Here is an 18,026-nt window from a genome sequence, read left to right on the forward strand (position 1 = left end):
TATCTATTTTGTACAGCAGAGGGCTGCATTTCATTTTGTAAGTAGTTGATGTCTGATTGCATTGACTTATTCAGCACCTGAAAAGACACAGGATAAGCATGAATATTTTTAAATAATTTAGCAACAAGCTTTGAGGTGCAATTCTAACAATTAAGGTGTCAGTAGTTAGCACAAGCTGTTATAAGAAATGTCCTGACTGAAAGCAATGGTTTTAGTTTATATAAAGTTTTTCTTTTCACTGACTGTTGTTAAACGTATGCAGCATGTTGATTTCCATTCTTGCTTTCATTCTGTTCTGGTAGAAGAAATCCACAAAGCTGTTCACATGCTTCAGCAACTTATATTGTCATTATGCGCTCTCGTATTTGGAAGTGTATTTGTGTTCTTGAAGATCATTGGTTGTAAATCTGGAAGAAATAGCAGTAATTATATTAATATATATTTAATTTCAACTCCCTGGTTGATGTAATAGAGTCAAAGCTAACAGGTCAAAGAAATAACAGGAAGTCTGACCATTCTTCTTCCAAGTGCTGCATTATTAAGACTTTGAGTGTATAATAAAATCACATCAGATAAGCTGTTCTTTAGTGGCATATCATTTGCTTCTATCCTAAAATTTGTTGATCTTTCTATTAGGGAAAAGTGGCCCAGACAGCTTGCATGTCAGCCTGCCAGCATCTTTCAACATCCCTAATGCAGATGCTACTGGACAGTGAATTAAAACAAATAAGCATGGGAGCAATTCAGCAGTTTAATTTAGATGTGATACAGTGTGAATGTGAGTAGATGTTCCGGTATTCCTATCTGTATGTGTCTTAACATTGCAAAAAATTCTTTAATGTAAGCTGTATGGTGATCGTTTTCCATAATTACTAAACATTTTTCTTTTTTATATAATTTTATTACACTTACTGCAGAAGTATATATGACTAATTATTTTAACACTTCTGGGAAAGTTTTTGATGAAACTTTTTTTTTAACTTACGTGTCTGATTGAAATGTACATCTGTTTTTACTGCTAAAGACTACATAATCATTATTTCCAGTAAAAAGATGATAGTCTAGTATAAAATTTCCCCAAAACTGATTGAGTCCAGCACTGAAGGCAAAATTAATTTCCTCATGTGTTTTATATGAAACTCCCCACTGTAGAATGAGCTCTCAATCTGTATTAAGGAAGTTGCTTTCGTAACATTGCTGTGATATGACTAGGTTTTATGCTTGTTTTTATACTTGATGACTGAGGTACAGAGAAAAAACTTACTAGGGTTTTTTTAATGCATATTTTTAGATTCTTATACTCCGCTTTTTCTAAGCATCTTTCCTTTAATGTATTTGACCACAGATTTCACTGGTTTTGGTGACTGCTGTAAAACATGACAGTTCTGCTAGTCATATCCTAAGGTTTTAAGACATAGAAAAAAATGGACTACCCATTAAGCAAGCACCCATGGAAGTTTGGTTTTAAGCAATTTGGTTAGCATCACTAAGGATCCTTGTGGGAGACCAGGGATAGAGTTAAGGGGCGTATTTTACTGTTTCACTCATAGGCATATCTTTCCTTCTTCTGCCCTATTTGTTACATTCCATCTACATTCAGTAACAGGTAAAGCAGGCGTCTTTCTGACAGTCCTTCATTATAAAGCCTTAAGTCCTTTCAGTGCATGGAATGAACTGACAGGATTGTCAGGGTCTATTTGAAAAAATGTCTATGATCCTGACATTACAGTATGTTTCATGATGTGATTGCACGTGCTGGCCAGATAGAGGTGCACAGACCATATTTTCTACATTTAGCATACTCGATATTGCACTTTAGTAGTGTTCAAGTAGGTGGGTAGCGATGTGTGCGTGTGAATTTGTGTGATTTCCTAGATTTAAAAAAGATCCTAGCTCTAAAAATGGAAATGCCATAATGTTCATTATATTGACAGCAGAATCAGTCATCTAGACAACCTGAATCGACATCCGCTACACAGTCATCTGCTTTTTGAACAAAGGGCATGACAGACAGCAAGAAAGCTTCCCCAGTACTGTATTGTTCTGCTTCTAAGATCTGAAATATTATTTCTGCAGAACACTGTACCTCACTGCTCTCTATAGATTAAGCAATTCACTGTCACTGAGGGATTTCTAGCAATAGAGGGGATAAAATGCATGCTTTGCAGGTGACTTTCACAAACCCTATTCTCACAGCAAAGTAATGGGAAGTCCTAGAAAGTCCAGCTGTTTTCTGGTGTCTGGGGTCTTTTCAGACCTTTCCCTTCTCCTGCTATGCCCTATTTCTTACCATTGTAGTTTCTGTTATCAGTCTTTCTACCATCCTTAGCTGCTGTACACCAGAAAGGTCAACCAAAGGAGAGACCTTAGTAGAGTTTACTTTAATCGAACATGATAATATTTCATTATTTTGAGAGAAAAAAATAACCTTGTGTAAGAAAACATGTTTTGTTATTTTTAGCTCAGTCAAAATCATTCTCTAAATGAAGTCTACAGCACCATATGCAGCAGTGGAGTGTGTAGATACCGAGTCCAATGCCAGAGGAACAATAGCTAAAAGCTGAGACCCTATTAACTGGTGATGGGGCTACCAGTTAGTCCAGCATCAGCATTGCTCTCACACCACATGCTGTTTACAGGGTGTTATCCTCATGTGTTTTCCAGGGCAAATATACATGACTACAGAAATAGCAGTTTGCACAGGACAAGTGCAGGATGTTTAACCTGGCATTCTTGTGCAGTATAGATTTTGTTTTTATTTTATTTTTGAGGGAGAATAATTAAATGTTCCTTTTTCCACCTCTAAGCTAATTCCCATTATTATTTGCCATAATAATGCTAGCTAAGCATTATCCTTCAAATATGTGTCAGTTTAAATCCTCCACGATATATTTATTCTTGCACTTGTGGGAAATGTTCCAATTTTTGCTTGTTCTTTCAAAGACTGAATAAAAACTATGGAAGGAGGAAGTATGTTTTTTTTTTCATTTTGTCATATCTCAAAATTGGCTAAAGGGATTTTTTGGGGGGAGAAACTGAAATAAAAAGATAATTTAGCGCGGGCAGTGCATGGGGACCTTGGGCCAAAGTGAGGAAGTTTCAGAAAATGTAGTAACTTAGTAAAGACTGAAAACTGCATTCTTTTGACCAATACATAACCTATAGCATGGGCTGTGCAACTGCAGATATCACAAACTAAGTTATTTTCTTTCTACAAAGCTTTTAAAGCATTTTAGAAAAAATTTGGTTTTGCACAGAAACCCTTTGAGGAGTTTGAATGTAATTATGGAAGCTTGTCACCATGATATGTTACAAAAAATAACATCTTACAATCTGTGGAGTAAGGGGTTGGCACAAGATTTTGCCTAGAGATTGCTTTGCTGTTGCAGTTTCATTCATAAGGTCCATCACAGGCACATTCCAGGCATCACTGTGATGCCTGTGATTTATGTTCTTGCTCATCACCCTCCTCCAGCTTTCTTCTTTGACGTTTTGGGATTAATGGATACGACAATGACATTTCAATTAGCACTCAGGGTGTGCACATAATTCACAAATGTTGGGTAGCTTCCTCCTGTATTGTATGCATGGATTTGACATTTTCCTGGTAGAGTGGAATATACTCAGATGTATGTTAAACTAACCAGGTGTGTGAAATGCAGAAAGTAATGAGTATTTGAAGATATATTTTTAAAAATTATTGGCAATATTGAAGACATTTATTTGATTTTTAATTTTGCATATTTATTCTTTCCAGCATGAAATGGAGGAGATATAAATAGCAGTGGTAAAGTGTGATTACTTGTCAAATGTTTTTCCATTAAAAAACAATCAACACGCGAACAAACAAGCCAACAGTCTGTTAATGAACTGTTAAATCAGTAAGTCCTGGTATTCTTGGAGTCATAGGAAACAGGTAGAATAGTAAGGTAGAATGGCAAGTGGACGGCCATGAAATTGAGGTAGTGATGGAGAAGGGAAGGAGGTGATCTTGTGGTGTACTCTGGGATTTTGTTATCCTGTACTGCATTTCTTTGCAGACTACCTAGCTGAACAGAGGCAGAACATCAAATCTGGAAGATACTATCTGATACTAGAGAATAAGATCAGGAGATCTTATAATCTATCTTTCTATCATCTATCTGATGAGAGAAAAAACAAAAGCGATGGTCTTCTCCATATTAAAGAAGGCAGGTTGTAGTTGCTCTGCTTCTAAGAAGTGTTTGGGGTAACTCTTCCAAATGTTCCAAAAACTAAGTTTGATTCCAGGATGTCCCCTTTTAATTGAAGTATTTCTCCACTCTCTAAAACACTGCTTGATGTTATAAAACATGTTTACCGCTGTATTTTACACCATTCTTTCTCAGTGGTGATCTTCCACAAGTGTGATTGAGATTCTTACAACAGTACTTGGAGAAATAGAACTTACGAGGTCGCATTGAGCAAAGTTCAGAGAACGGCCCTTTGCTTGGACATTGGATTTCGGTGTCCTGAGGAAGGATATGGTTTGGGAAAGGGAGGCACTTGTCATTTCTTGAAGATGAAATTCAGATGTGGGTTGTTGCATCTCTCTTCATGAGAAGCAAGGTGTAAGTAAATAAGAGAGCAGAGACAGAGGTCACTTGAGGAATGTGTGCTGGTTGTGTTAGCGAACCCAAAATCCGTTGACAACAAGCCTCTGAACTTTGATAGTAATAGTAGACCATTACTGATAATGTTTAATGTATTGTATGTCTATTTATTTAAAAGACTAATTCATGATTTAGTATATTTAATAATATATATCTATATAAGCATAAACACAGATACATAATTTTATTTATAAAACGTATCGTTTTATGTATATCATACCTTTATGAAACTAGCTACTGTTTGAAATTGTTTAGCATAGCAGTACTTGAAATCTTTCTTGTATGTTTATTGAAGTAAAATGTAATAGTAATCATGTGATCTCTATTTCTAGCTCTATAACATGTATGAATGTAGTGTTTTATGTATTATGTTCTAATATAGCTTTTCATGCTAGTGCAACTCTAAAACTCTCCAAATACCTGGAAAATGTTTTAAATTTGAAAATATTTTTATCTATATTGAGTCTGTGAAGATAGCAAAATAGAGCTAAAGAAAGGATGAAGAGGGTAAGGTTTAGTAGGCGTCCTGTCTCATCCAGACATGAATCTGTGCATGGATGCAAAGGTTTGAATCTTGTCCGTAAAGCAGGGTGAGAGAAGTCCTGGAACAGCATGGCTTAGTGCAGAATTTAGTGCAAAGCCGGATGCAGTGTACCCTCCTGACCAGTCCTACGTAGGACTTCTGCTAGTCCTTCCTCTTTGAGCCACTGGGTTCACTGAGAGTTGCCATATCCAAGAGCAAGAGGTAACCTTGGCTGAGATTCTCTCCACTGAGTGTACAGAAGGATGATCTCACATGGCCGGGCATGCCAGAAGCCGAGGTACCCAAATCCTGTTTTTCCTAGAAAGGGCCCGCGATTCTCCTGCAGAGGCCCCTTGCTTTACCTGCCTTGTCTCCCATCTGGGAAGTCAGGTTACCTTAACTCAACTTTGAGACCATCCTTCATCTGGCGGCCACATATGGCAGTGCAGGAGTGAGGGGACAGGGAGATGCTGCAGCAGAGCTGGGGGCTGCCCCCGGGCCAGCTGGCAGCCCCTCAGCAAGGCTCCCCCAGCGTGTTTGCGCAGCTGGAGCACCCAGCCGGGCTGTGAAGTGGCCAGGGGCTGCTGTGGCAGTCACCTGACTCTGCTTTTCATTGAAAAATACATTTGCAGCTTTGCTGTTCTGACTTTGAATCAAGAGTCTGTGCTAGGAAGGGGAAGAAAAACTGTGCTAGTTTAGCTTTTGATCCCAGGTCTGGACTCTTTAATTTCAGTCTCTACCACTGAGCTGCAAAGTACTTCTTAGAAAGTAAACCCTGCATTCCCAGACCGACACAAAGGTAGTCATGGGTAGTTGCATGGTTTTAGGGATTGCTAAAAGGTGAGGTTTTGAGAGAATAAAATGAAGAGGAGACCTGCTAATAAATCGATAGAAGTACACAGAAATTCAATATCATCTGCAGTTACAGGTATCTTAAATTCCATTTTAACAAAGACAGTCTTTTTCTTAAGATGTGCGTAATGCATATATACATCAATTCACATATATCCTATCTAAAAAAATGTAATTAAAAGACAAAAGTAAAGTATTCAAAAGAAAATGGACTAAAGTCCTCCTTCCAGTGATTAAATTGACCGTTCTTGTGTATATGTTAAACAGGTCCCAGCCTGTTTTGGTTTATAACATCCTTTTATTGTTGGATCCTATCTTCCTTAAGTTCCTAAAGTGGCTGTTGTATGAAGTATATTTCTCTGTTAAATAGTGAAGTGATTGGGTATATTGTGGACACGTAGTCTGTTAAAGATCCTATTCTGTATACATGGAAAAGGACTACGCTATACCAGCAGAGTGCAGGAAAGCATGTTGACAAAAGCCTTGTGAATATCAGATTTGTGTAATGCATATTTTCAGCTTTTTTTTTTTCCTGAAAGCATTGAAGTCTGTCACAAACAATTGAGCAGTTAGTTGTTTGTCCCTTTATAAAACTATGTAATGGCAATCTTTGCATTTTCACTCTCATATATTGTAAAATTCCTGAATGTTGTTATGCACATTAAAACAACCAACCAACCAGCCCCCCACCACCCAAATCCCCTTTAAGCCTACAATGAATGTAGAGGATGAATATTTTAGAAGATAGAAGTACGACAGTGTTTCATTACTATCTTGAAAAGGACCCTTAGGACAAAGACATTAAGAATGCTAATCCTGTTCTTATAATATCTTCCTAAAATGCTGTGCAGTAGAAAATATGTAATTAGCCTTGTAAAATTGTTAGCGAAACTTAAAAGCCCTGAGTGGGGGGAAAAAAACTGTCTGACCCTTACCGTAAGTAGATTATCTTTTTGCCCTTTGAACTCGTGGAATTATAATAACGAAACAAATTCTGCTGTAGTCACCTGTCAAAACTGACACCAAATGTGAGACTAAATGCTTCTGCTATAACCATCGTCCCCCTCCCCTGTATTTTAAATGTATTTATAATATAAGATTGGGAGTAAAGAGTATGGAGCATATATAAAAATTAATTTTGGTGCCTTGAATGCTTCTTGCTTTATAGCTGCCATGGTAGTAGGTACTTTGTAAAGGAATAAAATAATTTTGTGTTATCTAATACGTTAGGGTCAATTCCAAACTAAAGCAGCCAGACAAGTTACAGAAAGGAGGCAGAGATTTGCCCTGTGATAAGTAAATGTATCCCACTATAGGAAAGTACTTCCCAATGTATAAAGTGAGAACTTGGAAAGGTTTGCTCCTAGTCTCTCCACACACTTTACAGTTCCCTAGCCATTCGTTTGCCCTAGTACTTCCTTCTCCCAGTGCTACCATTATGGAGTGACTGGAGTGACTCAAATTCAAGTGGGAGAAGCTGATTTCAGTGTACAGTAGGAATGGAAAGTTATACAGGATCAGGTACAGATAGGCTTTATCTTGCAAGAATAGTACAGGCTCTCCTCCCTTGTTTTGGGAATTCAGAAGGCCCCTGCCTAGAATCATGCTTGTCGCTCCTGCTGGGGTGCTGCCGTATCTGTAACCCACGTATGTCTTTTTAGCTGTTTGTTATGGGACGTTGCAAACAGTTCCCTAATACAGTATGACTGTATCCCAGTGGCCATGAAATGCCTGCGCAAGAGCCAAGGAGTCTTGTCTTTAGACCAGCGAGTTGGGAATAAGTGTGCTTTCCCAGGCCTGGAGATTTTCTGTGCTTCTGCAGGTTGACAGTTGTGCAGGCAGTGTTTCACTTTGTTGCTTTTTAAAATGTATCATTAAACAAATTCTCTGTTTTTAAACAGTTAGGTTTTAGATATCCTTTTTCTATGTTTTTTATCTCGCTTCTTTTTTATTTAGAAAACATTCATATGGTGGATCCAAACTCCCTGAAAACTTCCCTAGCAAGTTGGTGTTGCTCATAATGTAGAAAAAACAAAGAATTTATAATTCAGACTTGAATAAAGTAATCAGTGAGCATTTGCTAATCATTACCAATACTTGATTGTGACACAATGCTGTTTTCCATAAGACATTTGATTGCTATTTCTTATTATTTTAGTTGGTAAAGAATCAAGTAATATTCCACCTTAATTCACTCCCGCGTTACATGATTGTCCAAAAAATATTTGCAGTACTGTAAAGCAAGTAATAAACTGAGCTTCTACCAGTAAAGTTGCTATGCCAGTACTATATTCATTTGCAAATAGATATTAAGGTATTCTTAGATATTCCGAGATACTAATAGCTTCTTGTACCCAGTGAAGCAAGAATCTTTATTATTTTGATTTACAGTTGTGTGCCATATAATCATTTTTAGACCTGTGAATAGTCTCTCCAGATTCAATAGACTGCTTGAAATGGAAACCATAGATTCAGAAGTAAATGACTGGCCCTGTGACATGACTTTACCATCATGTTAGTTCAGATACCAATTTATTTCTGGATATTGCTTTCACTTGATGATCCAAATTTTCTAGCTAACCATTAAAGAAATTGTATTGAGTATTTCACATTACTTTTAAACCCTATTAGAGTCCATGTGGCACAACAGAGTTAGGCACTGAATCTGGGAATTTTTGGGAGACATATGTTCGGTGTTACCATCTCCAGCTCTACCATTGACTTACCTATTTCTCAGTCTTGGGAAAAAAATTACCTTTTTTTAGTGCTTCAAATGATACTGCTCTGAAACTGTTAGAGCAACACTTTTTATTTTTGTTAAGTGTTCTATCAGAAGAGCATAGAAAAATTTATTTTAAACCCTTCTAAAGTAGGATGTCGATCTTAAGTGGGCATGAGTGGCAGTGGGTGTTTCTGCAAGTGTCTTTGTTACAAATGTTTAACTGGGATGAGAACCTGAGAACTACCGAACTGAGTGAGGCTAAACGTCCCTCTAGCCCAGTATCCTGTCTCCAGCAGTGATCAACAGCTGTTTAGGGAAGAGTGTAAAACGCTGGGCTGTAAATTGAATGACCCTTCCCATTGCATATCCAGCTTCCAGCCAGCTATAGCTTTGGGTTTTAGTGAGCAGATGCGTTCAGACCGTTACATTTAATCGCTACTGATCGGCGTGTATTCCATGTATTTTTCTATGGTTGTATTTTTTGCTTCATTTATACTTTTGCCACACACAACCTCTCATGAGAGTAAGTCCTGCAATTGTATTGTGTTGCATGAAGAAATACTGTCTTTTGTTTTGTAAGCCTCTGCCCAGTTATATCGTTGCCTCTTACTTGTGTTGTGAGAAACAGTGAAGGAATGACAGTTCCCTCTTCACCTTTTTTGCACAGTTCATGACTTGCTAGACCTTGATCATATGCTTCTTCAGTATTGCTCTCCAGAGAGCTGGGTTGAGTCCATTAATGTGTCCACTGGTCATATATCTGAGTCTGTTGATTCTGTGGTAAATGTGTGCTCTGTTGTCTCTGATCTGCACCTATAAAGGTACTGTCAGAGCGTTATCATCTTTTGGCTCTTTATTCTGTGGTTCCTTTTTCCCACGTTCAAAAATCAGCTCCCCCATTTGCATTTAAGAAGAGAGAGTGCCTGGGAATAGCCTCCCTCGGACACTTGGGTTGTACCAGAGGAGCCCATTCCCCTCCCCTTCGCTCCTTCCTTTCCTTCATGCTACTGAAGAGATGTTATGTGCTCCAAAGGCTTTACTTCATAAAGGTGCTATGAAGGATCATTTTGCAGCCTGGCAGCAGTAAGTGCTGAATTTGTGTCCACCCTGAAGCTCTCTGGGAAATTTTGCTGAGCTTCTGTTCATGTGATTTGCATAGAAGAAAGTAAGAAATTGCCTGAACCTAGATCCAGTAGTGCTCTGTGATCTGGACCAAGGGAGGGGGCTGCTGGGAAGAGCTGTCATTTTCTTCTTCCTGGAGCTGCTGGCCTTTTCCAGAGTGTAATTTTTATAAGTTTGCATCATCAGTTCCTGATTATTAGTTCTTCTATGACGTATTGTATTGTAGATTCATAGTTTTAATGAATTTCCAATGTTGTTGTTTTACTTAGATAGAAACAGAAATTTATGAGGTTTTGGCTGTTGTAGGTGATTTTCTTTTCCTAAGCCACCTTCAAATTATATTGAAATTGCCAAAAAAGTTGTCTGTCTTTTTTAAGCTTGACGATTATTGATGGTTTCCTAACTTAAATGAATAGCTGACTTATTTCCTTAGCATAAGCGTTACCATTTTTTACGTTTTGAACATACTTTTGCCTTCCAATTTTGCCAATCTCTTTCAGGGTTCATAAAGAGAAGTCCATTATCAATAAGCTGGTTGAAAGGCATGAACAGACATTCCAGCTTTGTTCGGACAGTGGCCCTTAGGACTTTCCACCTGTGGTCTGCACATTAAGCTAACTCTCACCTTAGTGACTGTCTTTTATGGCTGTTTGGCTAGAGGTGGGATTTTTATAGAACAGATGCTATAACAAAAGCAGCTGTTTAAGATGATGTTGACAGCCATGGAATTGGTATGATTTCAAAATGCTTCAGTAATTGTTCACCTTTGAACAAATACATAAAGATGTCAGCTTCTGTGCTTCATTATTACTGTTTTAGAATTTTAAGCAAGAGAAACCACCTAAGCGTGGTGTTGTTGGGGATTATTGGAGTTGGAAAATGATGGGGACATTTTTTTAATGAGTGTGAATTAATAATTGTAATCTCTTTATTTTTGTCAAAGTGGTTTCATTTTAATGTTTAGTAGCATTTATAATGCATAGAGCTTGATTTGCTGCTAGGTTTTTAAAAAAATCTGCATCTGTAATATTTTTAACCTTTCCTTGCAGTGTTTGCTAGTTCTGAGCCTGTGCCAGGATTCCAGGGAGACACCCTGCAGTTAGCTTTCATCGACCTCAGACAAGTAAGACACTACTTGTTGTTTTTTATCCACCTAATTTCCCCTTTTGACCAGTGCTGAAGTTATTAAATTCAAGAACCTTTCATGTTTTAGCATTCCCATGTAATTAGTTTTGAAAAGCAGCAGTTATTTGAAGTGTTGTTAGTGGCACCATTCCCCGTAATGTAGTATAAAACTATTTCCCCAATCTGATGTTAGGGGGCACTGTGCTACTCGTGGCACTGGGTATAATGTTGAATTGGTACGGGATATAATGTTGAATTGTGGTCCTGACAATGTGTAAAGATCCTATGACGCTTTTTTGCAAGAGTATACATGTTACCCTGTTGTGCTGGCCTGATTCCATTATGAGCAATTGCTCCTGTCTACAAAACTACTCCCTGGAGAGTAGTATTGGGCATGGTATTATTTAGCATTTCCTTTCCTTAACTTGTTACATACAGTTCTTTTAAACTGTTAGAAAGCAGGTTTATTCCAACTGGCTGATCTCTATTCTATGTCAAATTTAATTTTAAATGCCTTTATATTGGAAGCACTTTTCCACAGATCTTGCCAAAAGGAAGGGTTTTCCAAACTAACTTCAACTTATCTTAATTTCACCTAGTTATTTCACCTTTTCTCTGTAAGTTCTGGCATTATGTCCAACCATAAGAATTCATTTTCATAAACTTTTCTTTCTTAAAGTAAACTTTTAGAAAGGATTTATTTATTCTCAAAATTGCAAGTACGAGTGTCATTTAAATAACAAAATGAATCATTAACTGCAAATGGAGAGGCTTTAGCGTTCTACAGACTTTGGTGATGTTTCTCAGCACCATTATGAGTCTACCAAAGTCATCAGAAAATAAGAGAAATGCAGAAAGAATTCCATACCAAATTACAAATATAGTCAGAATGCTTTTAATAGTATTCTCTCAGCAAGATAATTAAAAGGCATTTCAGAAAGGAAAATACCTGTGGCAACAGTATTTTGTAAATAATGTTCCAGTTTCTCCTAATAATTAGAAAGGACTTCATTAAAGTGTATTTTTCAATGAAAAAGTTAAAAGGTAGAGTTTATGTTAAATTCTCACAGGACTATAACATAGCAAACACTCTCTACAATGGGATAAGTATGGACTAAATGAAGAGGATATTGGATCAAGGCCATAAGGTTTGTTAATGTGCTACCTGTATATTAGGAATTCCAGAAGTCCAAAAACTGCTATTCAGTATGTGAACTCTACTCTGCCAGACTTAAAATACCAGAAGTCTTGCCTTGACTAGCAGCCTTCCTCTTTTGGATTCTTTTTCATTCTCTTTTTATTATCATTGTTAGAAGTGACTAAACATCTTCCAATTTGTGCTAAGCCAATCTAGTTGAAGGGAAAGGATGTTGAGAGATTTTGGCACTATTTCTTTCGTTCTTCTGAGTGCTATAAATCCTTGCAGGGCTTATGTTTCTTTCAAGGGAAAACGTGATTTCCAGCCATGCAGGAGGGCAGGGTGTGTACATACTTGCTAGAGGAAATAAATAATATTTTTGTATGTTTTAAGTACCAGCTGTCGAGCTTGTCACATAAATAGGGATTATGTTGCTTATGATAGTATTCAGTTTATGTTAGCAGCTTATATGTAGAATTCTCATGATGCAAGGAACAGTTCACTCTATGCCATGGGAATCTAATCGATTTCAGTTACTTTATAAACAGCAAAAGTTTGGGATAGCTATTTTTATTAGGTTGTGATTTGGGCTTGTAGATGTAGAACAGTTCTAGTTTATTTGGAGGATGGAGGCTCTATATGTTTACGTGCCTCACCAAAACCATATAGGTATTGCAAGTACACATTAAAAACAACATTTACCATTTAGTAAGGATTTGCAGTGTTTTTTCCCTCTCTCCCTTATTTGTGATCCATTTTTATCTTAATAGGGTGGATGACAGTTCTTTTCAAGAATACTTAGCAAGGCAACAGAGTCTTTTTCAGAAAGTTCTTATAAAAGGTCATGCTTCTGTTTTTTAGTTTGAATTTGATACTTCTTCATGAATTGCAGGATATGAAAGATAAGGAAGTAGGTCCAGTGGTCAGGTTTTACCTGCCCACCCGGACTGTGCCCTGAGGTCAAACTCCTGATATTGGCTGTTTGGTACAGAGGAGCTGATGACAGGTAGGGGCTGATACAAGGGGGAAAGCTTGAACCGTATCAAAGCTAAAAGGCAGGAGATTTGGGACTTCGTGAGAGACTGTAGCTAAAAGATGGATCAGCAGGATTGCCCTCTTGGTAAAAAGCAGCTGACCTGCAAAGGGAAAGACTTTATCGTCCTGCCAATCACATACTTGCTAATGGAAGCCAGTTATCTCAACAACAGCTTACTCTCTCTGTGTTGTACAAGGACAATGTCTAAGATTAATGAGTATTGAGCAGTAGAGTATTGTAGCACATTTTACTAAAGAAATAAACTGACTTACGAGGAACCAGCTTGGAAGGAGGAGGGGGAAGAACTACGCTTGCTTGAAAAGGGAGAGGGGAACAGGTAGCTGTTGGAAAAGAATTGCCACGGATGTTTTCATCGTAACAGTTCCTGATCCTCCATCTTTCCCGAGGCAATGTAGCATGTTGTCCTCCTGCAAGCTCAGATCTTTCCTTCTGATCATGATACTCCTTCCACAGATTTAGAAGAGTAATAAAGACATAATAAAGAGCTGCTTATGGGAAGAGAATGGTATTTAGTAGCAGAAAGGTGTAAGGGGCCAGGAATCATGAAGGGGCAGGCACTTCCCAGTGTCCCTTTTGATGAGCCACCTCTTTCTCTTTACACTATCCTCTCATTTACTTCTTGTAATACATAGCATACTCCTTAAGGGAGCTTAGTAATCTGAAGAAGCCCTAGTGAATAAAAATTTCTTGCTACTCCTGTAACCATGGTATCTTGGCATCCTACAGGAGTGACTTACATGATGTGCCTGGCCAGTCACACATGGCTCACTTTTTCTCCATTCTGTTTTCTTCTGCCAGGAGGAAAACTTTTGTGTGCATGGATTTCTTTCTAATTCTTATGTTTTGACTGAGCTCTATTGTATATTTTTGTTGGTAAAAATACAGCAAAAAACATCTTTCCTTGAAAAAGGAGAGTACCACAATTAATTTCTAAAGAACTTAAAAGTTTATATATCGAATGAAGTAACCTAGGAAAATGATCCAGGATAATTTCATATTTGAACAGTCTTTTCTGTGTGAGTGATTGACTTCAAAGGGAAGAGTGCATTTCAGTTACTCTATGTTGACTGGTACGTAACAAGCATAGTCAAACATGCACTTGGCTTTTACATTACAGTAAATCTTTGCATTCATAGTGGCCAATGGAATTTTCTCCAAAGGATATGTTTAACCATGCAGGGCCATCCCAAGGCTGGTAAGAGGCTGGTAAGAGTGGATTGTGCTGCACACCTGGGAAGATGAGTAGTGGCTATACAACCACAGAGTAACATAGACCACTTTCTTAGAAAGCTATCTGAAGTTTACTGAAAGAAGAACATCAGTTTAAGATAACAGAGGAGCACACGGTCATCTAGAAACTTGCAATTCCAGCTAGTTTAGCAGCTACTAAAGCAGCAAGCAGCTACTAAGAAAATCTGAATAGAAGCATGGTTCTATATAGCCGCTGTAGTTGTGTCTCATGTCACCTGTCTTACTCTATGACCTGAGGTGCATTTGCCTACATGCACCCTTTCACCCCACTTACTTAAAGCTATTGAGGGGCAGGCCGGCTTGCCAAGGAGATTATCAAAGTGGCATGTGATGCTTTTAAGAGAATCTTCTCTGGCATCTCTTGAAGATGACCCAGCCCACCTGCGACCTACATTGCTCTCTGAAGATAATCTCTTGCTACTAACTATATAGGGAATCTGGGTAAATAGCGCAATTGCCCAAAGTGAGGTAGAATGAACTTTGGGGATTTTGCTACCAGATCAGATCCTAGGTCAATTGGAATTAACCTTCATAAGTAAACAGGTCTTAGTTCCTCCTACTTGAATTAGTCCCTGAGGAAGCTCAGCCTCCTACATGAATTAATTTTGTCCTGGTTATGATCTGTTCTTTAGTGGCTAAGACTAGGGTTACAGTTCTGGAATGAGAGGCAATTTCTTGGGTGTCCTGGACACCTAAACATTGTGAGGAAAAGACCTACATCTTAAAATTTGTGCAATATTCAGTGGAGAAACAGTGTAGTGAGCAGTGGACAAGCACGATAACCTTATCCTGTTATATTTTGTGTTAATCATTGCTTTCCTAGGGCAAATTGCATAATTCTTAACCAACTGGGAGGCAGCAAATGTCTGTTTGTGAAATCCATTCATTGTCTGCAGAGAAGACTTACACATAAGCTGCAAATTTAATTTGACTTATTTTAATATAGACATTACAATTTCTTTTCTAGCATTCTCCTCTGCCATGAGCACTACTTCTGTTTCAAATAGGCTTCTTCCTCTGCTGTCTCATCTCATACAAGTACTAAACTGGCTTGATGATTGAGGCATTTTCTTATTTTGTCAGAGGTGAAAAGAACTCTCATCTGTGTTTCTTTGGCACTTAAGCATGCTGATATCCTCCAGTTGCTCTCAGTGATGGGCCTGCAACAAGAGCAGTTTTCTGAAGTGAAGCATAGTCATATGCTGTTGGTAACTCCAGAGCTGAGCAGTCATCACGGCAGCATCTCCAGCCATATAGAGTTTACAGTCCGCTAGTGATACGTCCCAATCTATGAGACCAAATTCCTGGGACAGTAAGGTCCATAAATTCTGCCTGCATGTGGGAGGAAATTCTCAATGTTTTGCAGCAGTTTCTGTTAAGATTTTGTTAATATTAGACATAGATTAGACATAAAAACGTAGTGCAATCAGTGCAGTTAATATACAAATTAATTGCAGTATTGCATGCAACAGGTGTAATTTTATTTCAAGGAGAAAATTCTTTTTAGTGTCTTAATACAGTCCTCTTTTTTCTTCTGCTGCACAACTTCACTTCTCTTTCATCATTAAGAGATGATATCATCCATCTGATCAGCTTGTAAGTAAGTCATTGTTGCAGCCTGAAACTGTGGGGCGGATCACTGGACTTCAATCCCAGCTACTAGATTGCCTGCCACAAAAGGCAGGCTGATAGTTCACTTTTCCCTGCCATTTTGTTTGCAGTGTTTAATTTGAATTCATTTCCTGAAGTAGTAACTGCATTTCAGCTCTGGCTTCTTTCTGGTTCCCCCAATGTATAGCATGCTAAAGCTCTCACCGTCTGCGTTCCCTGTAGAGAACGCTCTCAAGCCCTTCCGTAGGCCTCAGAGAATAAGTTGCAGCCTGTTGTCAAAACCATCCACTATCACTGTTGGAGGGTAGGGGCTTCAGAGTTGTGCTTCTTTCTCAAGTTGCCAGCCCTCACAGTGCCTGCGCTTTGAAATTAGTAAGTTACCCCTACTCATGGCCTCTGCTCTGCGGAAGAGTCTTGACCAGAAAGACCATCAGGTTTCTTCAAGAGAGAGAAAACCCTAACAGCGTCTTTAGGAGTAAGTCTTCAGAACTTCAGAATTTAAAGATAGAAGTATCTCTTTCATAAGGCAACAGTTCGCATTGTTAATGAGCAAGTAGTATAAAATATTTTCCTGAGGGAAATGGTTGCTGAGACTTTTATCTTCACAGAGGCTCTTTCACAATGCTTACTGATCCTTTTCCCCCATACACTCCCCGGCTTCTCCGAACAAGCAGAGGAGCATGTTACATCTGTAACATGAAGCCCAGCCTCAGGGTGCTATGTAATGGGATTTGTGCTTCTCTAGTTTTCAGTCCAGTGCCACTTATTCAGCTAAAGAAAGAAGCTCAGATTTCAGACAGCAGTGAAACGGGAGTTGCACTTCTCTAGATTTCAGGCCACAGATCCTCACTCTGCTGAGGAAGGAAACAAGTCTCTCACTGACCTTCTCCTCCTCCATAAATTGATTCCACACTAAAGCAGAAGAAGTATTGAGGCAAGCTGTGAGCAGAACAGACTGGTCAAGTCTGCATTTCTCATGTATTTGCAGCATACTGGGATAACAGGCGTATGTGTAAGGAACCCATACTGCATTCAAAATGACTCAGTTATTTGAGAATGACTGCATGGTGCATGTGTGCTAGCCAGCTTGCAGGGAACAAGCTGTATCTTTTCAGCCTACTGGAGTCTTACAAATAATTGCGTGAACGTGAGCATTTGTGTATAAGAACTTATATGTTCCCCAATGGCAACTCTTACTCTTGATCTCTCCTTTTCACCTAGACTCTGAAAAGCCTGTAGGTAATCACAGTAGGCTCCAATCACCAGCTATGTGTGTTCAGGCACTTGTGAGGAAGGTCTCAATCAGTGCTCTATACACAGAAACAAACCAGCTCATCACTTGGATGGCATTTATACCTGCCAGCTGGTAAGAATTAGGAAGCTTTGGAAGCAAATGCAGAGAAATCAGCAGCAGGGGGTGGTTCAAAAGCAAGCATGGCTCTAGATGCACTATCTTGATAAGGATTTGCGGAATCAAAGCAGGATGGCATGTCAGTCATTTCCTGGCAGTAGCATTCCTACCCTATTACTGCCAGGAACTAAGAGCACAGGTGACGTGTTAGGTAGTGTGTTCTCTGGGGCATTACATCGTTCACCAAATTCAATGCAAATCTGATCATCTCCAGTTCTACATCTGAATGGCCCTTTTCCAGGAGAGAAGTGCGAATAACATGCTGATGGCACACCACGTTTTGACTCTAGATCATGGTATACTGATGATGTGGGAGCATACCTGAAAAACAGCAGTAACTTGCCTAAATAAAACCATACACATACAGCCATTTATCTACAAGATGTACTACCACATCAGTGGCAAAAGCAGTACCAGTTTCTTCTGAGGAAAGTGTAAAGACTGTGTGGTGACCAGTATAATGCTCAAAGTGGATGTCATCTCCTGAGCTACAGTAAAGAAAGCTGTAGGAATCCTGTAACCATGGAACTTACAAAAATAAGAAAATAATTTACTTGTTATTTCTGTAAGCTTTTTTTTCTTT

General features: G+C 38.6%; 1 protein-coding gene across 11 annotated transcripts in view; it reads left to right on the forward strand.

The window, feature by feature from the left end:
• EXOC6 (exocyst complex component 6) overlaps positions 1 to 18,026 on the forward strand; it is a 109,357-nt gene that overhangs the window by 72,378 nt on the left and 18,953 nt on the right. For 10 of the 11 annotated variants that reach the window (XM_068950033.1, XM_068950034.1, XM_068950037.1 and 7 more), the window contains 2 exons: positions 637 to 778; positions 10,900 to 10,973. In XM_068950033.1, the coding sequence (XP_068806134.1) occupies positions 637 to 778; positions 10,900 to 10,973 (216 nt within the window). The remainder of the gene's footprint in view (positions 1 to 636; positions 779 to 10,899; positions 10,974 to 18,026) is intronic. The other variant, XR_011142150.1, reaches the window with a different exon arrangement.

Source organism: Struthio camelus, chromosome 7 (genome assembly GCF_040807025.1).
Source record: "Struthio camelus isolate bStrCam1 chromosome 7, bStrCam1.hap1, whole genome shotgun sequence".
NCBI classification, from domain to species: Eukaryota; Metazoa; Chordata; class Aves; order Struthioniformes; family Struthionidae; genus Struthio; species Struthio camelus.